Below are 24863 nucleotides of genomic sequence, written 5' to 3' on the forward strand. Positions count from 1 at the left end.
CTTGATTGATCGTGCAAGTATTAAGAACTTTAGGCAGGAAAGCAGGGTTCGGCCAGAGAGAGACCCCTGAATAGTTTGCCTTCCATCTCAGACAGTCTTCACTTACTGCTAAAGAATGTAACTCACCCACTCTCTTTGCTGAACAGATAGCAAGAAGAAAAACTGTTTTCCACGTCAGTGATTTAAGATCCGCCTGGGCCAATGGTTCAAATGGGGCTCTAGTCAATGACTGTAGAACCATGGGAAGATCCCAGGATGGTGATCTCAGCCTTTTGTTTGGATAGAGGCGACGTGCACCTTTGAGAAATTGAGTAACCAACATGTGTTTACCAACTGATAAACCTTCCACAATACTGTGGAAATGGAAAATAGCCGCCACATAAACTCGTACGGTGTTGACTTTTTTTCCTGAGTCTAAAAGTGACTGAAGAAAGCATAAAATGGAATCGAGACCACAATTCATGGGGTCCAAGTTTTTGTCCTGACACCAGTTAGAGAACACACGCCACTTACTCGAGTAGTTATCCCAAGTGGAAGGCGCTTTAGCATTGTTTATGGTTCTCCTTTCTGCCTCCTCTAGCTGACAAGAGAGGGGCTCAGTAGGGGCCAAACCCAGAGTTGTAATGTGGCTGGGTTTGGGTGCAAGATCTGTCCCTCCACTTGAGAGAGAAGGTCTGTTCTGGTTGGTAGTGGCCATGGATGGCCCTGTACCAGACGTAGGAGAATTGGGAACCAATGTCTCTTTGGCCATTTCGGGGCGATCAGTAAGATCTTGCAACATCCAGATCCACCCTTTTGAGCACATGAAAAAGCGTATAATAAACCTCCCGGCCACTCGTGAGACAGTGCATCCAGTCCCAAAGGCCCTCCTTGGCCACTCAGAGAGAACCACATCTTGCAATGGGTTGTCTCGGCTGATGCAAACAGGTCGGTGTGGGCTCTCCCAAACCGGGTCCAAATGAGATGCACCACCTCCGGGTGTAATCGCCATTCCCCCAGGAGAGGTCCAGTTCGGGAGAGGAAATCCGCTGCCCGGTTCACTTTTCCAGGTATGTAAATTGCCCTGAGAGAGGCGAGTCTCGGGTGAGCCCAAAACAGAAGTCTCCTGGTTTCCTGAAGGCAGCGCAATGACCTGGTGCCTCCTTGGTGATTGATGTAATAAACTGCCGACATATTGTCGGTTCTTACAAGGACATGCCTGTCCTGTAGGAATGGAATCAAGTGTCTCAAAGACAGATAGATTGCTCTCAGCTCCAGCACATTGATGTGTTCCATAGTCCATGGGAACATCCATGAGCCTCTGACTGATCTTCCTTGCCAGACAGCCCCCCAACCTTTCAGAGAAGCATCGGTTGTCACCACCATTCTCCTCGCTGGTATATTTCCCAGAGGAACACCTTGACCCAACCTGCTGCTGCTTATCCATGGACGCAGAGCCTGAACACATTTCTGTGTGACTTTCAACTTCACTTGCCTGTGTAATTTTGGGTGGAGTTGAAATTTGTTGATCCACCATTGCAATGGTCGTGCTTTGAGCAGTCCCAGAGGCACTACCTTTATTGCTGCCAGTAGTACTTATACTATACGTCCTGTCATGATGATTTATGACTTTGACCTTTGACCTTTTGACAGGTTGAACTTCCGGTGACCTTATGATGGATGGGCGGGACAAATGAGATCAAGGGTTAACCTATGACCTTTCCACGCGTCGATCATGTGCTTTTGACAGAAAGTTTTACCCTATTGACCTAGTTAGTTCTAAATTATATTTTTTGACGGCTAGTTTAAACGGAAGATGAAAGACTCCTCACGCATCGATCATGTGCTTTTGACAGAAAGTTTTACCCTATTGACCTGTTAGTTCTAAATTAAAACGGTATATGAAAGACTCCCCACACATCGATCATGTGGTTTTGACAGAATCTGTTTGAACTTTGTGTTAGTTAGGTTGTTTGAAGTTTGTGTCAGTTAGCTTGTTTGAAGTTTGTGCCAGTTAGCTTGTTTGAACTTTTCTGTCAGTTAGCTTGTTTGAACTTTATCATATATGTGACATTCAGTTATTTCACATTTATATAATTCATATAATCTAAAACACATTTTAATTATTTCACATTTATATATATAAAACATTATATAATTTATATAATCTAAAACACATTTTAGTTATTTCACATTTATATATAAAACATTTTATAATTTATATAATCTAAAACACATTTTAGTTATTTCACATTTATATATAAAACATTATATAGTTTATATAATATACATAATCTAAAAACAATTTAACTAAGGTTGAAAAAACATTCTGTTCTTTTAAAAAAGGTTATAAATTAAACTGTATAAAAAATATACTGAAACCGACTGTTTCAGATAAAACAAGATCCAATTTTTTTTTCTTTTTAGAGAGCAGAAAAGAGATGTTTTCACACACCTTTGATCCTGACGCTCTGTGTCCCCACTGTCTGCGTTTGCACGCCACAGTGCACACTCGTCGGAATTTACCAACCAATCATAATATCTTCAAAGCCATTTTTTTATTAAAACCAAACGTATCTCACGCGGGAGTACCATGATTTTGACAGTTTTCTGACGGTTGACCTATGAATTACGGTTGGTGCGCGGCTAGCATCTCTTGTACCTCTCTCTCTCTCTCTCCCTCTCCCTCTAATGCCTGTGTACACACATTCGTCTCCAAGTCTTATTTTCTTCTTTTAATGAATATAAACACATTATACATTCACAAACAATATAAAACAAAACATTTACATTAGTTTTGTTCATCACTAAAAATCTACATTTTACCAGGATCGGGGAAAAAATATGTAATTGAACAGAATGAAGAATATGGTCTATTGAGGAACCCGGACGTGTCATTGACACAATTCAGTTAAATTCATTTCACATTATTTGTTGCAAGACATTTTCTATATTATATTTAAAACCTTTTATATCCATCTTTATATCATATCTTTTTCAAAAAGCTGTTTAATTATTTATTTTAACCGTACACCTACAGTACCACCATACAATAAAATGCTGCATGCACGTACACTTTTAAGCGATCTGAATTATGACTAGCCTATAAATTTCATCATAAGCCACACGTACCTTGTTATATCACTATAATATCCACGGCGCTATACAAATTTGTATTCTGATAAACCGTATAAACAAGCGGACATACGCGTGGACATATCAAGTTAAAAAGAGACTTATCTCTATTTTAAACAATATTAAATTATATATGACGGCATGTAACTAAACCGGAACATACATTTTAAACAAGTATTCATCGTTTTTATAAAACACATCGCAGTAACAGACATGTTACTAAACCAAAACAAATAATTTTATCATACATTTTTCTTTTAATCATGTATTCAATCAATACTTATACAACATATACAAACACATTTTAAACATATTTTAAACTAAAACTAATCATAAACGCAGCCTTCTCAAAATTACAGACATGTACAATCATGCTGATCACATATTATGGGATATTCAGACTTTTAGCCACTAATACGTTTTAGGATAATGAAAAACACCAACGTCTGAGGGGTGTCAAAATATCCCCAGTCCCCAAAACCCACTCAGACTCCAGGGGTTAAAGAATATGAAAATAAATAATTATATAATGACATCGGGCTACTAAAGCAATTCATTAAACGAAAAAAGGTATTCAACATTTAAGTTAATCAAACTTATAAAACACACCATACTCTTCTTTTTTTTAAAAGATAACTTATTTTAAATGTGATAGCATAGTATATATACAATAAACATTTCTGATGATACATATAAAAAATTATCCCTTACAGTTTTAGACCGGTGAGAGATGTCCAAACATGAATGAAATATCCCCAAAATAAAATAATACGACTTAAAAAATAAAATAAAAATGATTAAATCATAAACAGAATCTCACAGGTCCCCGTAGTGAAATGTATGTGAGACCTGAGGGGCTGCTTCACACACACCCTGCGCAGGCGAGGGTGGAGTTCCAGACCGCATGATCTAAGTCAATGGTGTACATTATTTCAAAGCTAACATTAATGTAATGTTTTTTAATAATCAGTACCCCCAGTACATCTGATGTCTGTTGATTCTTAATTCAACAAAATGATGATATATATTACCTAAAATATTTTATATTTTTATATAATATTATATAATAAAAATGATATCATATTATATCATTTCGTATATATGATTATATTATATTAGATGCGTCATGCATTAATCACTTTAGATTCTTTAAAGTTCTTATTTTTAGCACCATCTTCAAAGTTTTCATACCATCTCTCTCTCTCTCTCTCTCTCCCTCACACCCACCCACACACACACACACACACACACACACACACTCTCCCCTCCTCTCTCTCTCTCACACACACTCTCTCTCTCTCTCTCTCTCTATCTCTCTCTCTCTCACACACACACACACACACACACACACACACACACACACTCTCCCCCCCTCTCTCTCTCACACACACACTCTCTCTCTCTCTCTCTCTCTATCTCTCTCTCTCTCACACACACACACACACACACACACTCTCTTTCTCTCTCCCTTTCCCTCTCCCTCTCTCTCTCTCTCTCTCTCTCTCTCTCTCACACACACACACACACACACACACACACAATGAAACATGAAGCCAAAGTCTTTCTGTATGTTTTTTTAAAATAAAACTTAAAATATTGATTTAGCTTTAAATCTATGCTGAGGAGCTCGTTTGTTTGTCACAGTATAGACTGTGAAGTTTAGATGAAGTTGTTTTATCTTTTAGAAGAAAGACCCTCGATCGTATTCAACCATTAAAGATGGTTCAGGAAAGACCCACGCGTCCTAGAGATGTAATTTATGTGCGTTGCTACGGTCGTAAACCTTTCACATATCCACGGTACTTTCAGACACAGAGCAGGAAAGACATTTGCAGGCCCTCTGCTTAGCCGTCCCAAAATACCTCCATTTAAAAGCAAAAATATTAAAATGACCGCCTGTACATCTAACAGGCTGTAGTTCTATTTTATATATTTTGTATTAAAAGTACTTACTTTTGTATTTAAATCCTTATTTAAAACAATATATTTAACCGACAGTATCCCCCCAACGTGTGTTTTCCATCAGTTGTTTGCCCTTCAGCCTTATTACGTTGTGCTTTTCATTTACTGTAAGATCCCTTTACAATAGTGTAATGAAAGTTAACTTTTCTTAAAGTTTATAGTTGTATTTTACTATATCCCCATCCTTCTATCCTGTAGATTGTATGCGTACTGTAAAATAACAAATATACATCTTGCTTATAGTCAGTCAAATAATTACACCTACAATTTGAAACGTGTTTAAACACGTTGTGTGTCACTAAAGCAAGGCACACCGTCTATCGTCTTATTTTTTTTAATAACGCGATGACCGGCATCGTCTCTTCATATAATTTATGCACCCGAGTGCTTTTCTCTCCAGAGAGGAAAACCCTTTCTCTTTGGATATGTTTGGCAGAAACATAATTTCTACATCAGAAATTTTTTTAAATGTACGACTGAACTTTTCTCATTCGACAGAAATACTATTTTCAAATTATTTACCCGGCCTATAACACTCGGTGTAAATGTTCTTACCTAGAACAGAAAACATACGCTTTGACTATTTTGTAGGCATCGTGTAATGTTAAATGGTTTTCTAAAAAACAGTAATCACCAGCAGCTGTGATTTTTCAAAAAGAAAGAAATGTACGAGCTAAGGATGTTTCAACTATTATCATCATTTCCCTTTGACCCGGATAAAGCGGTAATTAATTTTCTATGCGAGTGAAACAATATACAGTTCTCATACTATTTGTGTAAATAGCTGTGCTAAAACATTTATGACTATTTTTTGCGCAGGCCAGCAGATTGTGTCAAGGGTGTTTCACATCTAAGAATCCCAATGTTTTGTAAATGACATTTTTCTTACACTTCGAGATTTAGCCGTATCAAGATTTTGGACGGACGTTCGCAATTTGTTTGTCGGACCGTACGTTTTTATGCGATCTTTGTGCGGCGTCATCGTAATAGGAATAAATGAAAATTAAGAAATTAAGTTACAGTTTTTCTCTTTGAGATATTTATTTTAGCTCAACTTTGTGTCTGTCCAAAAGTGTGATCGCATGAAGCATCGACGCAAAAATGAAGTCTAGCTGTTTTACCCTTAAAACTATTTCAACCTAAACAAATCAAACTGTACACTCGTTTAAGTTTGAGCGCGTTAAAGTTTCCACACTCTTGTGAGATACATTTTATCCATAACCTTTTGTGTATTCGAGCGACCAAATCACTAAGAAAGAGTATAGCAAGAAAACTAACGTTTACAACGCATATAGAATTCAGAATACAATTGTTAAAGTATTTTTTTTTTTTTGTTAAATGTTGATTTGTAAATGATATTTTTATTACTCCGTTAGATTTACTCATCGTGTTCGGATAGCGGATGACACAATTCACATTTTGTTTTAAGACTCCTGTAAGTTCATGCTAACTCTCGCGCGAGAAAGAGAGCGAGGTGAGCGTATTCTATTCATTTAAGAAAAATTATTAAACATTTGCCCAAACTTTTTTATTATTTTGACAAAACACGACACGACGACATTAAAGAATGTTATCAGTTCCTACGGCCATCTTCTTCGATTCAAATAAAGCAACATCTCTTGTGTACGTGTGTATGTGCTAAACATCTTTGCTTCTCCACTTCTCCAGATTTGTTAGATGGGCTACCGTTGTAATACAAACACATTTGAGAACTACGACGTTCTCACTTTTGTAACGGTTATAGAAAAATACCGTACACACTTTTGCATTTCATAATTCAGTGATTTTAGCTGTAATGGTCACATAAGACAAAAATTGTCAATGTGTGACTCGTAAACATGTATAATTTATTTATTTGTTTTTACCAGAGATAGTCGACCGATCTGTTGACACGTTGTTTTGCAGTTTTCCCTGACTTCGGTCAAACATACACTGCCTGTTCATAGGAATTTTACAGCATTGTCACAAGGTGACGATCTTTAGGGGCGGAACCAAAATTCGGGAAGTTTGGTTCCGCCCGGAAGTGTTTCCGCCCGGACCGGAAAAACAGAACACCGGAACTTCCGGTAGCGCCGTAAGAGGGAAAATCAGGGAATTCGATGCACCTGTGCCTAGTTAGGGACAGGGGTTGGTGATTGGAGGATACGCTGGACAAGGCAGTACTTAAGGCCAAGTTATTTCACAGTCTGGGAGCTCTTTCTGGTGTGTGTGAAGCACTGTGTCGTGCCCGTCTTGGTGCGCTGCTGGTGGCTGTCTAACTCTCTCTCCCTCAGGTTGGAATTGTATGATTGTGAAGACATCGCGAACCTTAAAGGTTGAGAAGTGAACGGATTATACGGCGAATTGAGACGACGTGAAAAAGGGGATTGGAAGCGGCATTGATGTGAGTACTAAGAGCAAGCCGAAAGTGCCCTGTATATTGACCTGGCGTTGTGTAGATCTCCCCAGGAGGAGGGCGGCCCTACCCCTAATATAGCGTGGTGGGAGAGCCGAAGGAAAACTTATTGAAGTAGTCACAACGACGACATCACTAGCTAGGCCGCATATTCCATCGCCAGATCCGAACCAAGCGAAGTGAAGGAAGACGGGTGTCCTTTTCGTACACTGAGTGTGGTGGGTGAGTCTTCGTGCTGTGAAAACCTATAATTTTGACGTGGTGCTGTATATTGCTGTGGGTTGCTGTGTATTGCCGTGTGTCCTGTCAGATAAACCCCCGCCTTCACGCACTCCGTCGCGGGAGGACAAGGAGACTGCTGGTTCTAGCCTAGTTCAGTACAGTATATGTTGTGAGCGTGCTTCAGATCTCCGGAGATAGCACGGTACGCTGTGTTCAGCCCAGAGGTGGGAGCTATTCAAAGCAAACTAACTGTGCTTTGTGTCCAATCTGATACCTGTGGAGAGAAAAGGAGAGAGAGTGAATAACACGAGGAGGAATAGAGCGAACCCTGTACTTACAGTACGTTGTGTCCAGCCCAGAGGTGAAAGCCATCCAAAGCAGAGTAACTGTGTTTTGTGTCCAAGTTGATACCTGTAGAGAGGAGGAGAGAGAGTGGATAACGCGAGGAGAAATAGAGCGAAACCTGTACTTACAGTACGCTGTGTCCAGCCCAGAGGTGAGAGCCATTCAAAGCAAACTAACTGTGCTATTGTGCCCAAGTTGATACCTGTGGAGAGAAAAGGAGAGAGAGTGGGTAACGCGAGGAGAGACCGAGGAAACCTGTACTTACGCCGCTGCCTGTGGAGAAAGAGAAAGCGAGTGAGCACCCAAGGAACGAACTGTGTGAACCAGTACTTACTGTGAGCTGCAATCAGTGAAGAGGTGAGAGCAAAACCAAGCCGAATTAACTGTGCCTTTGCGTCCCAGCCGTTGCTTGTGGAGGAAGAGAAAGGGAGCGAGCACCCCGAGAACGAACTGTGTGAACCAGTACTTACCGTGAGTTGTATTCAGCGAAGAGGAGGAAGAAGGAGGGCGCTACGGATACCTAAGACTCTGGCCGGGCCCCGAGTCCCACGCCCCGGATCCCCGTGGCCCCCTTGCTCCCTGACCTCTTCCCGGCCATAGCCCATCTGGAGGGCCGAGTCAGAGTTTAGTTTTAATTGCCCTTTCCCTATTCCCCAAGCTATTTTTAAATATTTAAATAAAGATTGTTTTATCACTTGTTCTCGTGTTGTTTGGCCATTGGGTTGGCTTTGGGGACCTCCTCGAGGTGGAAGTTGAGAAGGGGTGTGGCTTAGTCAAAGCATAGCCGCCCCTGGGTGTGACAGATTGACAATATCGCCCCAACATCGAGAGCTCTTGTTCATATAGCCGATGACCACATTCACATTGTTTCAGCATTTGCCACTTGACATTAAAGAGTAGGCCTATGCGTACTCCCCTTTGGTCGTAAGCATTATCATCTACCGTGCGCTGAGATTTTTCTGCTTTGTCCACTTTTGACGGATTTGACGGAGGGACTGTCACCTTGTTGTAACGTGTTTACGTTTAAGATGCATAAGATTGCACTACATTCAGCTGAAAAGGTTATACTCTTTTATACAGGAAATGTGTATCAGAATAACAATTACCTAATAGTGAAATCCACTCTTCTAAACTATTGTGAAAACTTTTAATGTTGATCTGGCCCAACAGCCATGTATCTTTTTCATTGTTTTTTAGATAAAGACTATTCTCAGAGTTTGGCCAACAGACAAAAACATGAACAAAACAGAGTACAAGATGATTAAATGATTGTCAAGAGTGTTTAAACTGAGATTGTGATGCACTTTAGAGCTTTTTTCTGGTCTACCTGTGTCACAAAGACACATAATAGCCACTACCTCGACTTTTAAAATGAGTCTTACCATCTTCTGTTATGACTGTTACACTTAATACAAACCCATCTACTACACTAAAGTTAGACATTAAAAATCATGGATGTCATGGATGTGGTATTTTCATCGTATGCATCTCTAAACAGTACTTCAATAAATAAACCGCTGTTGATAAGTCTTTCATTTAAGTGAGAGGCGGGATGATTTTGACCGTTTTAGTCATTCATCGCGCTTAAGGTCTGATTTGGAAACCGCGCTACGACTGGAACTGCGCATTGTCGCGTCTAAATGACCGTTCTTCTTTAAGAAAACACGAGGCGAGCAGTTTATGACATCTATTAATTCACTTCATTTTTTCACCACTGCAAATGTTTTGTTTAGCATACGTATTAGTTTTAGTCAGTTACATAGGTGTCACGCATGAAGTGTATAGTTATTTTAAATAATTATGATAGAGTTACAGGTTTAGGTTAGTGGCGTGCCTGTAAGCGGTGAAAACTTCGAGCATCGTAGACGACGGTGTTACTCAAACAGCCCATATCTTTTAACAAACTATTGTATTCCATGTTACTAAGACAAAATCTGTAACAGCGTTCATTAATATGTTGAAATGAAAATAAACATAAAAAACTTTATAATGACCGTGAGTTCAATATAGCCTAACACCGCATAGACAAATGTCTGTTCTAACGCTTTCGCCCTAAAATTGCAAGATTTCTTGACTTTGCCGTGTTATCGGACGCTAGAGCGAACTGTAAACCACACACTTTCTCATCGCATTACGCTACGAAACTGCACATGGTTAAAGCTATTACACCATAAACTGTCTAAAGTTGTTAATGTACAAGCACAGTAAACTATTTCTACAAAAAATATCATTGCACTACTGTTTTTGCATATAATACATCGTTCAACAATACTTTTGCACACTCATTGTACGATCCCTACATTGCATTCATATTTATATTCTGTATATACTCTTATCAATATCGTATATAGCAACTACACTGTATATTCTTTATATCATAGCTTTACTTACTCTGAACTTTTATGTATATAAAACACTATATTCTTGCACTTCTGGTGAGATACTAACTGCATTTTATTAGCTCTGTACTTGTACTCTGCATAATGACAATAATGTTGAATCTAATCTAATCTAAACAAGTACAATCGTACGCTTCCAGGACTTTGCTCATTCTTTCTGTTTAAATTTGTTTAAACGGACTTTCGCATTCTTATCTTATTTTCACCAACTAAGTGTTATTCTTAGGCCTCGCGGATTGTTTTCTAGTTTTGGCCCTCAACCTCTTTGTTCATACGTCGCGATATCTCTGTGAATTTGCTTGATTTCATAAAATATTTTATATTTTACGTTATATCATTATACTATCCTAGTTTATATCAGATACAACTTTGTTTCTTCATATTTCTCGCAGGTCAAACCCTAACCAGGGCCCTTCACCCTCCTCCGCTTTTTGAGCGCAACACCCACAACCTATTTTTAGTTTGAAGGTACAGAAGATCCACCGCTACTTCCTAGTGACTACGGCTAGTCTTTATCCCCTGTGAGCAGCTGACCTCATAAACTCTGCAGTTATCGCAGGTTTTCTTATGATCCGTGAACAAGGGTTTTACAGTGCGGTCGATGGAGTATCTGTCAGTATCTACGTGGACTGACAGAATCGGCTTCAACGATCAAATTTGTCTGAAACTGATGCACTCTCTAATTTTTCAAATAATAAGACTTCGACGGATCTGAACCATTTAAAAAAAAACATTGGATCGTCGTGGATTTTAAAAACACTGGATCATCGTGGATTTTAAAAACGCTCGGTTTACGTCTTTGAACAAATTCTGAAAAGGATGTCCGCCACTACCAGCGCTGCTGCGGATGAGCGAGTGGAGTGCTGCTGTGCCGAGGGAAAGATGTGTCCTGTAAAAGCCAACATAGACTCTATGTTTAAACAATGTTACAGAGAGCAAAAGGTTGATCTGATGCGTAAAATCATAGACGATGCGTCTGATCCAAATCATGATTTTACGACGGATTCCAAGCGAGTAACAAATCTCAAGAAAGAAATGGACGTTGTAAGAAGACTGAAAAATAATCCGTGGCCCGATTTGACGAGCTTGTATACGACCAGCAAGGCACCGATTTGTGTAACGACCAGAAAAATTCTGTATGTGACGGCCGAATGTAGCGACGAGATGTACATTAACGAGACTCTCTGTCTGTGTACGTGCATAACGGATTTGTGTGTGATGTTAGTCGCTAAACATTATGGTTTCGCAATACATGAAATTATTGAAACCGTCGTCAATTTCATAGTAGAACAAAACTTGAGGGCCTGCCGAGATTTTCTTTTCTGGCTAGATAACTTGTGATGTCATGTCATCCCTATTGTTTGTAATAACAATTTGATCACTTTCTTCATTACTTCATTGTAAATTCAACACTGTTTTGTTGAAATAAAAGTTTGAATCCTTTCACCGGATATTCTTTCTCAGAGTTCATTTTTTGGATTTTAATGATTTAGCACATTACAATGAGTAAACTGTTGCGGATACTCTAACGGGGGTAGATGTAAGAGAAATATGAAGAAACAAAGTTGTATCTGATATAAACTAGGATAGTATAATGATATAACGTAAAATATAAAATATTTTATGAAATCAAGCAAATTCACAGAGATATCGCGACGTATGAACAAAGAGGTTGAGGGCCAAAACTAGAAAACAATCCGCGAGGCCTAAGAATAACACTTAGTTGGTGAAAATAAGATAAGAATGCGAAAGTCCGTTTAACCCCTTTGCGTGCAAACATCGCTGACGGCCCCAGTTTATTATTGTTTCACTTTCACAGCACATTAAACATCACTGTCTTACTTCATCTGGACAAACTGTGCATCAATGGAAAGTTTAAAGACTCAAGCTTCGATATTTGACCAATATTTTGATAAAACATTGTTGCAGTGACAGATATTTAGTGATTTATGTCAGGAGTGCAAAATAATAAATCCGTAGTATGCCACATTTTGAATAGAAATTCACAACTCACTCATATTCAGTCACGTCAAGAGCGGTTTATTTGTGTTCACATAGACTCACTGAACAGCGTCAATAAGGATTTACAGACCAAAGATGCATATCTGCGGAGATATATGGATATATTTACTGATGTTTACTTCATATTTCTTCTGACAGAATCGTCATTTCTATTCATTTTCCACGGATTTACGCGATCAGATGATAAACAGCCTCTCCCAGCGATCTCTGTGTGAGTGCAGTAGTCACAGCTCGTGCGGTGTGTGACTCAGACTCTGATTGGGTCTTTCAAACGTCAATCTTAGAGTTTCATATCTGGACACCGCCCCATCGTGTCACATGCTTCCTGCACACTTCCTGGTAGTTATCTGGCCAAAACAACACTGAAACACCTCTGTACACACAAAATATCCGAATAATAAACCCGCGATTACGATAGTAAAGCTTGGTATGAGAATTTCTTGAGATCTGGGGCGTTTTTATAAAAAAAATCGAAAATGTACATCGGAAATGCTAACTTGTGCAGCGATGAAAAAGGCTACAAATAACATATTTTTACAACAGTAAACGACCAAATTCCACCCCTGATCGCTAAAGGAAGTTATTATAAACACTCGATCGGGGTTTAAAGTGAGTTTTGAGTAAAAGTGTACTAATAATTTCATAAATTGTCAGATGTAGCTTGATGCTAATGTTAACACCAATGCTACTAATAGCAGGTGCTTTTCTTCTTCATAATGCATTTTTGTCTCAATAATTCACGTAAGGTCGTAAGAAAATGTTTTGTTGTATTTTTATAGTAAGACTTTTGATAAATAAGGGCTAAATGCAAAGAGAGACTGAAGTGAGATCGCTGCTTTGTTGCTTTGTAAAGCCTGAAAAACCACAATCAAGGCTAATAAAGGTGGAATAAAAACAAAAGAATAATGATAAAAGAATAATGCGGATAATGTGTCATACTTGGCGGAGGTTTAATCGCACATTAAAAACCATGATCCGGAAATTCGTACATGAAGACGCGAAAAATTGGGACCGTTGGCTAGATCCCCTCTTATTTGCTGTGCGCGAAGTCCCCCAAGCCTCCACGGGGTTTTCCCCCTTCGAGCTTCTCTATGGACGTCAGCCCAGGGGGGTGCTAGACGTCCTGAGAGAAACTTGGGAGGACGGACACTCAGATAGCAAAAATGAAATTCAATATGTCCTGGACCTGCGCGCAAAGCTCCATACACTGGGGCGGCTCTCTATGGAGAATTTGCTTCAGGCCCAGGGCAGACAAAGCCAGCTATATAACCGGGGAACTAAGCTGCGAGAATTTGCACCGGGAGATAAAGTGCTCGTTTTACTGCCAACCTCTAGCTCCAAATTGTTAGCCAAGTGGCAAGGACCCTTTGAGGTCACACGGCGGATAGGAGATCTCAATTATGAGGTAGTACGGACAGATAGAGGTGACTCACGGCAAATCTACCACCTCAACCTCCTTAAAAAATGGAGTGGGGAGGAGTCAGTGTTGCTAGCGACGGTAGTGAGTGGGGAGGAGGATCTCGGGCCAGAGGCGATTAATAAAGGAAAACCCCTCGCACTGGCTCTAGGAGGGGATCACCTCTCGCCCTCGCAGCTCACTGACATCGCGCAGTTGCAGGTAGAATTTGCGGACGTGTTTTCGCCCCAACCCGGCTGTACAGACCTGATTCAGCACCACATTGAGACAGAGCCGGGTGTCGTAATTCGCAGCCGGGCGTATAGATTGCCTGAACTCAAAAAAAAGGTAGTTCAGACCGAATTAGAGGCTATGCTGGGGATGGGGGTAATCGAGGAGTCACACAGCAATTGGGCGAGCCCGATAGTTTTGGTGCCCAAAACGGACGGCTCGGTACGGTTCTGTGTAGACTATCGCAGGGTGAATGCACGTGCCAACGGGCCTTTACCCGAGTTAAAGCGGCCCTGTGTGGCGGGCCGCTCCTGCACTCTCCTAACTTTGCTTTCCCTTTTTTTTTGCAGACCGACGCGTCGGACAGGGGGCTGGGCGTGGTCCTGTCCCAGGAGGTGGGGGGGGGGAAGACCGCCCGGTGCTGTACATTAGTCGGAAGCTCTCCAAGAGAGAGACTAAGTACAGCACCATAGAGAAGGAGTGTTTGGCCATCAGGTGGGCAGTTCTCACCCTTCGTTACTACCTCCTGGGGCGGGAGTTCACCCTCTGCTCGGACCACGCGCCCCTCCAGTGGCTCCACCGCATGAAGGATACCAACGCGCGAATCACCCGTTGGTATCTAGCTTTACAGCCATTTAAGTTCAAGGTGATTCACAGGCCGGGGGCGCAGATGGCTGTGGCTGACTTCCTCTCCAGGAATGGGGGGGGTGGGGCTGCAGGCCGGATGGCTCCCCGGCCTGAGTCGGGCGGTGGGGGTATGTGGCGGGGGAGGCGTGGTTTAGCGAAGTCTGCTACGGGAGAGCGAGTGAAGAGACGAGCGGCGGTAAGTGGTTCAGGTGAGAAATTATTAACAGCTGGATCTTGTTGCAGTGATTGGCGTGGGGAACCAGTATTTAAGCAGCGCGACAGCCGGCAGAAGACGAGAGAGACGGGGACTCGTGAGTGTGCGAAGTGGAGGAGCTGTCGAGCCGGACAGACGCAGTAGCGAAGCCGCAGTATATTTATAGAGACGCGCACCTGCCACGCTGGTTTATTTTGTTGTTTGTTTCTTTTGTATAAGAGAATAAAGTCTCTAACAAGCCCCTACGCCGACTCTGGTCTCCTTCCTCTACCCTGAATGAACAATCATTACAAGGTCGTTGCCGGAACTGGATTCTGTATCCGCTTTTTATCATAGCGAGTACCCAACGATCTGAGATTTTCCTCTCCCAGCTGTCCATGCATAGCTGGGAGCAGATTCTGGCAGCTCTTCCAGGATTGCTACGCAGTTCCCCCATAGGGGCCTGAGCCCCTGGGGTTTCGCTTCTTTTGTGGTGCATCTCTAACTGATGTACGAGACCGAGCCATTTGGGAATGCCGTGGTGCTTGTCTGGCACTTTGGCTGCTATCAAACCTCTGAGAATGGGTATTTTGTCTTCTGTTGAACTCCCATGGTCCTGGCCGACTAAAATGGGGATGATGAGGGGGCTGAAAGCCTCGATATGATTGTCTAGCTGCCTTAGCGGGACCAAATGTGCGTTGCACTGATTCTCTTCTCTTCCGCGCTTGCTCAGCTTTATCAAGTGTCGTCTGAGAGTCTGGGTGAAACACACGGCCTGGTGTGACGGGCATGTATGTCAGTTCCTTCCTGATAGTATCAGGTAGGGAAGTCTGTGCTAACCAAATCTGTCTATGAGAAAGGATTGCAGATGACATAGATGCCCCAATGTCTCTAGTGAGCTGGGCGTGCGTAACCAGGGCTGCATCGACCAAACCCATAATGTCCCGATCTTCCGGATTTATAAGTTTCCGTAAAGAAGCCAGAATTATGGCTAAGGCATTACCAGATCGGGCTGCACGTGTGGCTGAGTTGTAGGTTCGACACACTAGGTTATCGGTCTTCTCACACTCTTTCCGGGGACAGCGTGGGTCATCAGTCACCCGGTCTAGACCCAAGGATGTTAAAGATGCCATTTCACGCTCCACCGCTGGCATACCGCCCATGCCGGTTTCGGCAGCATATTACATATTAGCAAAGCGTCTGCAACCAGCATTGAACTGGGGTGCAGCTTTGGGATGATTCCAGGCTTTGCTTAGCATTTGTGAATAGTCCTCAGTAACAGGAATCGAAAAAGATGGTTGAGACTGGGAGACCCCAGCCCACACACCTTGCACCACTGGTGTCGTTGATGCCTCAGCCTGGGTTTCCAAACCTAGAATTCTTGCAGCACTAAGAATTCTGTTACAAATGTCAGGTTGGTTACGGTCTCCATCAATAGCAGAAGACCTGGACTCATCTCCTTGATCTTCCTCACTCACATCCTGATCATTACTACCAAAATGAGAGTCATGAGCATGAAGAGAAATTGTGTCAGGAATGTTACCTCTTCCGCCCTGATTTGGAGGAATATCATCCTCAGAAACAACAGATGAAACGGCATGTTGTTGTCCACCTAACCCCCTATCGTGGGGTCTAAAATTATCCATTTTCCCAGCCAAATCCCGTAAAGTTGCTAGAATTTGCATCTGGGTGTCAACTTGAGGTTCTGAAGCCCTTGACCTTCTTCCATCAGAGCAGCTAGGTCCATCATGGACTTCAACAGGAGAATGTTCCCTTCTCCGTTTAAGAGAGCGTGCATCAAACACTGATCCTGATGCACCTCTAACATGAGCTGGCCATTCAAAAAGGCTAGCTCTCTGCACCCTCTCTTGTAGGGAGAACTCAGCTGCGGCCGGGCATGGTTTTCCAATGTCCTCCAGTAAATGGGCTATACCCAGACATGATGGACACTCGCGATGTCCATCCCGAGGATGCATATTAGCACGACAATAATGGCACAGAGGTTGACTCATGATTGTTAGACAGCTGCGTACAGTTGTAGCTCAGATAACACATAGGAATACTCCTGCGCACAGGAGTTTGCCAATGATATGTAAATGTGTGTATACACAATCAAAATTATATATATATAATATATATATATATATATATATATATATATATATATATATATATATATATATATATATATCCATGCATTATAATGTAACAGTGTTCACAGTGCATTATTCTGTGATTTGTCTGTAGATGCTATATGTAATTTAAATGAACAGTTTGTTTTGAATATTGACTATTATATTCATATCCATTACAGCTGGTTAATAGCCATACTGGCCCAAACAAACCCTCTATTTGGACCTCAGCTCAAAAACGAGACCATATGGTATCTGCGCTACTTCTGGGAGTAGATGGAGGTACACCGGTGTTCATATCAGCTTATGAGTTAAAAACTGGATTTATGAGTGTACAGATGTTTCTGATTCATTCTCGTGTCTTACAGGTGTCATCTGGAAGATTAAAGCCACTATCATAATCAATAAAACCCACAGAATAGTCAAGGATCGACTCCAAGGGAACAATATTGGTGTTATGAAACATGTTTAATGGCTTATTTAGTTTAAACTTGAACATGTTATGTACTTTATGCAACGTAAATAATAGAAAATGTGGAAATGATATACATGTACAAAGAAATGTAATAGTGCTATTCTTGTGATGTTTAAAGAATTAAGGAAATCAGTTTGTGTCCTTTGGATGTCTGAGAGTTGAGTATATGACTATGAGGAAATGCTTTTGTTTGGCATTAAGGCACATTTTAGTCTTTTTTATGATGTTGTCCTCACTTGCATGTGAACCTGTATCCATGTTTACTTGATTAAATTATTCTTTTTTTTTTGTGAAAGATTTTTATTTATAAATGTGGTAGTTTTTCAAAATATATTTAGACGTGTCCGATTTGTCAAAAGTCGGTTTAACAATTCACAGATTCCTTGAACCAAAAACCGAATTCGGAATGAATCATTTAGGCTGAGATTTGTGAACAGGTTCAACTGATTGAATGACTCAACAGAATGATTCATTCATGAATGAATAAAAATCACAAAGAAACAAATAAAAAACAATTTATTACCTGGTGTAGAATTCTAGATATGACTTCCTTTTTCAATATAAGTAATGTGCGATTCATGAATGAAAAATCTTAATGAATCTTTTAATGAATCAACTGAATCAATTTGAGAAATTCATTCACAAATTAGACTGAACTGGACCAAATGGCTCTAAAGTCAACTAAACAATTACTCACAGGACCGAATCTTTTGGAAATGTCAGATTAACAACTCAGTAATTTGTTAAACCAAAAACCAGTTTGTGAATGAAACATTCGAGCAGAGTCTGTGAACCAGTGTCACTGATTCATTCAAAAGATTTGACTCAATTCATTCATGAATCAGATATTTATACTTTCCGAAATAAATGTATTAATTAAAGTCTGATTCTTGAACGAATCACTACTCTGTCCATTCTTTTTAGTCAATGAAAGAGCCGATTAGCAGTAACGAATCAGACCAACTGGATCTAAGTGACTAAATGTTAGTCTATATGTGATTTTAACACCAGTTTTATCAAAAACTTTAAGTTGATTACTTAGAAAAGTCACACACAGCATGGCAGACAATCTGGCATGAAACATTGTTCCCACTGAGCTGAATCGCACACATCCTCCTCACACAATCAAATCATATAAGACATGTATGCTTTTTTATAAAAAAGAATAGCCAAAGCCTCAAGCATCACATTGTAATCTGTAATAAATCTGATTGAAAAAAAAAGGAAATACATTTCAAGTTGAAAATCTTCTCGTCTTAAAATTATTTTTAAGTTTAGGATTTAGGATGGTATTTTGAACCATTTGACTTGCCGTACATCCAGTCGTGCTTCTTGCGCACGCTAGTTCTGCACATACGTATAGTAACCAGACGGCAAGGAAGTCGACCGGAAGTTGAAGTCGGCCGCGTGCCGCCATCTTGTAGCAGAACTTCACTTGCGTTAGCATCCCATTGACATTCATTTTGGCGTCACTTTGACAGCGAATAACTTTACATCTGAGGCATTTAAAGACTCTGTTTGTCCATTATTTATTTCTAAAGATACACAACAGTGTCTAAAGGGCTCCATTACCTTATATGTTACATTATGGCCCCGTAGAAACAGTTTTTGTAAAAATAGGCTAACGATTGTGTCATAACCACTCGACTCTCTGTCACATTACCGTACAGACAGGAGGAGAAGCTCGCAGGCAATTAACTTAATATGGCGTACTGGCGTTACATTTTAAAATACTAAACAAAATAATTAATCAGAATACTTACTCCTGCTCACTCGCGACAAAGAACTCCCCGCTCAAGCTCGCCGTCTCTGCAAGATTAACGATGGCAGTTTGCACACACAGCTACTAGAAGATTTACATCTGTCAGACAGGTTGCTGACGTCATCAAGCTTAGTTTGAGTCTGCGCGTCAGCAACGGAAGTGCTAAAAAACGCTAAAAACGGGCTTCACTTGTCTCAATTGAGTTCCAATGGGGTCACTGTGTCCATTTCTTTTACTGTCTATGACAGTAACTCGGCAACTACGCAAGAATTATAGTATGTTTGCGTAAAGGGGAACTGACATTCCGCGGGGAACAGAATCGACTGCTACGCAGGCCTACACCGCATGGTGTGACATCATACTATCGTACACAATACAACATTAATGAAATGACATCCTTAGAAACAATATATATATATATATATATATATATATATATATATATATATATATATATATATATATATATATGTATATATATATATATGCAGAAATTAAAATATATCCAGAAATTAAAAAAAAATACTATATGTACCCTTGGATGGTCTTAAATATGTCACTGATTACAGAGAGTGCGCATCTCCCCAACGTTGCTCCCTGCACATCACCCAAAAAGGTCTGAAAACAGCACATGCGTATGTCCCATGCAAAATGCACACAGCACCACCTACTGACGACTCAAGGAAAAATGCAGGTATTCACTGTTTCTTCTGACTTGGTAATTTACAGAAAACAGAAAATAAAAATAAAATAAATGCAAAGGGAGAAATAAACTACTATACTTTTTACCACACGGTTACCATATACTCTTGTATGTTTGTGGGCTTTACTACCACCAAGCAGGATGTCCCCCACTTGACAGGGTTATAGCCCCTTAAGACTTCTCCAACCTCAGTAAGCATTTGCATCTAACTTACAAGATTCTTACTTATTATGTGCAAATTTAACCCTTTCTGGGCCTATACAATTTTACTACTCTAATAGTACTCAATTTTAGTCTACTCAAGTTTTTATAGGATCTGTTTCACCTATCAAACACTATAATCTCGTGTCTAGAACTTATTGTCTAGGATGAGCAATTGGTCATTGATCCTGGCCAGTAATCAATGATCTATATTCCCCCCACATGTTGGGCACCGTTTTACAGTGCTAATTCTTCAACACCTTCTACCTTATTTAATTATTCTCAGGTTAAGTAAAGCAAGTCAAATCAGTCAAAACTGGCGAGGCGAGCTTCTTAGTTATAGCTAAGCATAAGTTTATTTTATAAATACAAAAATACAAATATATATACAGTATAAACACACACACACACACACACACACATATATATAAAAACAAAGACCTATAATTTGTCAGCTCGTTTGTTTAGAGGCATCAATGTCAAGGCCGCTAGCACCGGAGAAACTGTTCCACATCTGGTTTCCTCATTTCACTTCAGTCCCTTGTAGACAGCAGGTGGATTTCAGTGTCTTGTGATGTCATGAGGTCTGTAAATACCCTCAGAAGCTCCCTTTAAGAAGCCTTCAATTTTCAATTTTCATATTTCTACTCTTTTTTTTATTTGATGCCTGCTGTTCTGAGTCTGCAACACAGCATTCTACGGTAACATCACTTTTCAACATTTTTCTTTAGCAAAGCTCTTACTAATGTTTCATTTATAGCTATAATTTTGCTATTATATGCTATAAATATTTGCTCAATTAATATTTTTAAATAATTATAATATAACGTGTGGTGTTCTTCTTAATAAACCACTTTACAAATCAAAATACTTACAATATATGCAGATGCAATACAAAAGTATTACATATAAAGAAATAGGCAAACGTGCAATAGGACAATTGCATAATTTCCTCAACAACACAATTCCAATGAATAATACACCATTCAGAATATTCAGAATCCTCCAATGCAGGACATTGTCTGCTGAATGCACATATGTGGATAAAGGATGTACACACTGATAAAAGTGAAAGAACACACATAAAGAAAACAACACATACACACACACACACACACAAACACAATGCCAATGTTTTTACACTTTTGACTTTTGGCTATGTTTGAACTCTCATAATGTTTAGTACATTTAGATAATCCCATTTGCTTTTATAGTTCTCAGTTACTCCACTCCCAATCCCAAGTAAATGTGTGTATTTCCTTTTGCCTAGGGATGAAGGGATGTGTAATCTGTGTGACAGGCAGTGTTGGGCAGTAGCGTCGCTACAAGCAGCGAAGCTACTAGTTTAACTACATTTCTCAGTAGCTTGGTCGTAGCTTCGCTGCTTTCTGAATCAAATAGCTTTTTAGTAGCGAAGCTCTTTTTTTTCCAAGTAGTGCGGTAGCTTCCACACAAGCTACATTTTCGCAAGCATTTATGAAGTTCAAACTCAAATCGGGAAATACAACGGCTAAGATCGCTGATCCTGGATCAGTAGTGACGCGACGGCGCTACTTCATCTTGTTCGTGTTTACGCTGGATAGCAACCAACCATCTTTATGATGCATTACCGCCATCTTCTGCTCCGGATGGTACCACTCCTTGGCCAGTTACGCAAAAAATTATTTGATGAAATGATGGCATAGGATGAGGTCGGAGAACAGTTAATCCCGAGGAGTGAGTTGCCGTGGCCGTACCTCAACAAGTACATGACACTGACCGAGATAACAGAGAGAAAATATGTTTTCAGATGCTGCTTGTAAAAATTATCAGGGTCCAGCCTGGCCAATTTTTTTGTACTGTTTGGAGGTCTTGCATTTTGTTCTGCAAAGTCCTACAGTATATTAAGCATGCCCATGTAACAGCTGCATACACTTACTTGTGCGCACATTGTTAATTACATGTATTTTGATTGTTTTTGTTGCCAAATTGATAAGGAACACAAAAAAACAATTAAACTAAACAATTACACCTGCCTATCTGTTTGACTGACAATTTTGAGCACTGAGATAGCATTAACTTGTAATAAAACGTGTTCAACATAAAAAATGTAATTTTAAAAGTAGCTTAGATGTAGCAAGCTACTGTTGATGTAGCTTAGCTTGCTACATTTCCCAGGGGGGTAGCTTCAGTGTAGTGAAGCTTCATTTACTGTAGAGTAACTGGTAGCTTAGCTCACTACATTTTCCAAGTAGCTTCCCCAACACTGGTAACAGGAGTGAGTGTGATGCTGTGATGGGACTGGAAGAAACTATAGTCTGCCCTGACCCAGATTCTACTCCACAATAGATGTTCAATCCTGCTCATTTCCCAAAAGGGCTCATTGTAGAAAGACAGTCAATCATTATGTTGTTTCTAGATCATTTGAGATGATCACATCCTGAGTAAATGGTGACCAGTTGTATAATGGGAGCGGGTGTGGGACACCGAGAACCATCTCAGACTATTAGGAGTCAGAACGTCATTAACATACAGAGCACAGCTGTTACAACAGGAGCAACTTCATTTATATTAAGGACAGTAAACTATAACTGTGTAAAATATTTGAGCTTAGGATGTTAGTGGTTCATTTAGACCCAAGGTCTAACCCAAGGTCACATGTACTTTGTCTTTGCTGTGTTGTAATAATCATCTTCATTGAGATCTTCAATGTCCTGATAATTCTTTCTTACAGTACGTCCACTTACAATGTCTACAATGAATAACAGAGAAAAGAATAGGACATTTGTTTTAACTGAATTTTCTCTGCAAATATCCCAGTAAAATATAAGATAGATGTGATTATTTATAAAAGAACTACTGCATTATTAAATGATCAACTTGACATAATTACCTTCTGTAACATCATTAGTTACCTGTGCTTATGTCTTTATTTCTTGTGGCATCAAGAGAGTCATAAATATGAGCAGTTCCTGTAATAAATTAATCTATCATAAGAATTAAAGCCCACAGAAAAATACTGCTTTCATGTTGACATTGATTATAGCTCAAGTCAGCTAAATATGTCATGTGCTATTAACATTATAAGTGACGTGAAATATTTTATGCATTATTGATAATGAAATGAAACTGAATTATATCAAATTGCTTTAGAAGAGGTGGAAACTATTTAATAATCTTGTAAAGACTTCTGGTCAAATATTTAAGGTTAATGAGTACAGACTGACCAGACGTGAGTGCTGTATATACGTCTTCACTCTGGTTCTTCTCTGATGTCTGACTGCTGTTCTTCTGTTGACCGACACGAGAGAGAGACTGAGATCTTCCACCTAGACAAACAGAAACTGTTCAGGAGAAAATAAGGGGGACAAAAATGACTTTAATCTCCTATTATGCAAAGAAGAAAAACACTTTTATAAAGTGTTTGAACACAGTTGTGTGGCTGCAGTGTTTTAAAGCAAAGAGGGCTTAATAAAAGAATGGAAGAGAGGATGGGGAAAGGAAATGAAGGGTAGACATTATTTTTCTATACAACCAAACAGTAGAAAAAGAAGGGCATGTTTTCCTGGAGTGCTAAAAGTATCATTTAAAAATAAAAGCACTTTTTGGAGTTGAAGTGGTTTCTGTTACTTCTTTGTTTTATCATAGTGACATTTCTTCAGTTTTTGTATTAAACAGGACTGTATATAAGAGTTTAGTTCAAACTTTAACCTTTGGAGGGCAGTAATATGTCTAGTAGCATCTACACTGACAGATAACTGACACAGTGCTTACTTTTAATTTTCAAAGGATATGTCCTGGAAATATATCCACAAAAAATAATATTAAAGTCTTATATATTTGTGCCAATCATTTTACTTCGGACAGCCTCACAATCGAGGGTCAGTTCAGAGCTGGAGTTGTGCAAAGATTGCTTCTGGAAGAGGATCAATTAGCTAAAGCTAAAGCTACAATCGTCTCTGTCTGTTTTCAGTGACGCTGACTTCACATCCTTCCAGAATTAGCATAAATAGAATAATTTTTTCATCTCTCCATGCTCCCCGTCTGTGTCTTTCATAAACAAGCATTTGTTATGAACAGTACAATAACTGATTATAAAACAAGTGTGTTTTCTGTAAAGAGCTTGTAATAATAGTTGTTATTTGCAAAGGTCAGCATTATTATGCCAGGTGTCCTAACTTTTCATCTTACCCCGTCAGATTGTCCTACCTCATTGGGCATGTTTCATGCTGAACAACACATAATTACTGTATTTGCATTACTGTAAGGGTACTGTAGGTGTAGGCTTTAATAAAGCAGAATCTGATGGGTAGCATGTTTTTGTTGTCACATTGTGTTACCTACTGTTTCAATGGGAGCACAAATCATCAGAACAGGATATTGAAACTACACCCTTTTCTAAAAAGGGAGGTGTGAACACTAGCTCAATATTTAATTGGCTTCAATAATACTTAATCTGGCAGAAGATGAACCTTTGTTGTTTCTGTAGCACCACAGCAGGACCAAGACGACAATGATCAAAACTGTGAGTCCAGCAGTCACTCCAACTATCACAGGATTGAGATCAGATCCTGATGTTCTGGAGGAAGCTGAGATCAACACATTGTACAGTCATATTAGTGCTGTATATTACACAGAAACATTTCAGTAGTGTTTACAGTTCCTACTCTCACCTGTGACTGAGATCCAGCTCTCGGGTGACTCT

At 39.8% G+C, this 24863-nt stretch overlaps 2 protein-coding genes and 1 long non-coding RNA gene across 8 annotated transcripts in view; 1 reads left to right on the forward strand and 2 right to left on the reverse strand.

Moving 5' to 3' along the window:
* The window catches only part of LOC127943031 (Fc receptor-like B), a 78431-nt gene that overhangs the window by 20672 nt on the left and 32896 nt on the right, over positions 1-24863 (reverse strand). The window lies entirely within an intron of this gene.
* On the forward strand, positions 17179-17645 carry LOC127943039 (uncharacterized). Its single transcript, XR_008149531.1, has 2 exons — positions 17179-17320; positions 17407-17645. It is a non-coding gene; the product is annotated as an uncharacterized LOC127943039 (long non-coding RNA).
* The window catches only part of LOC127943028 (Fc receptor-like protein 5), a 37187-nt gene continuing 32851 nt past the window's right edge, over positions 20528-24863 (reverse strand). The window contains exons 8-11 of one of the 6 annotated variants that reach the window (XM_052539124.1): positions 24631-24747; positions 23386-23487; positions 23074-23130; positions 20528-22910 (exon numbers count right to left, since the gene is read on the reverse strand). In XM_052539124.1, coding sequence (XP_052395084.1) covers positions 22813-22910; positions 23074-23130; positions 23386-23487; positions 24631-24747 — 374 coding nt within the window. In that variant the 3' untranslated portion in view covers positions 20528-22812. Of the gene's footprint in view, positions 22911-23073; positions 23131-23385; positions 23503-24630; positions 24748-24863 lie in introns of all 6 variants that reach the window. The other 5 variants (XM_052539122.1, XM_052539123.1, XM_052539121.1 and 2 more) reach the window with 5 other exon arrangements.

Source organism: Carassius gibelio, chromosome A22, assembly GCF_023724105.1.
Source record: "Carassius gibelio isolate Cgi1373 ecotype wild population from Czech Republic chromosome A22, carGib1.2-hapl.c, whole genome shotgun sequence".
NCBI lineage: Eukaryota > Metazoa > Chordata > Actinopteri > Cypriniformes > Cyprinidae > Carassius > Carassius gibelio.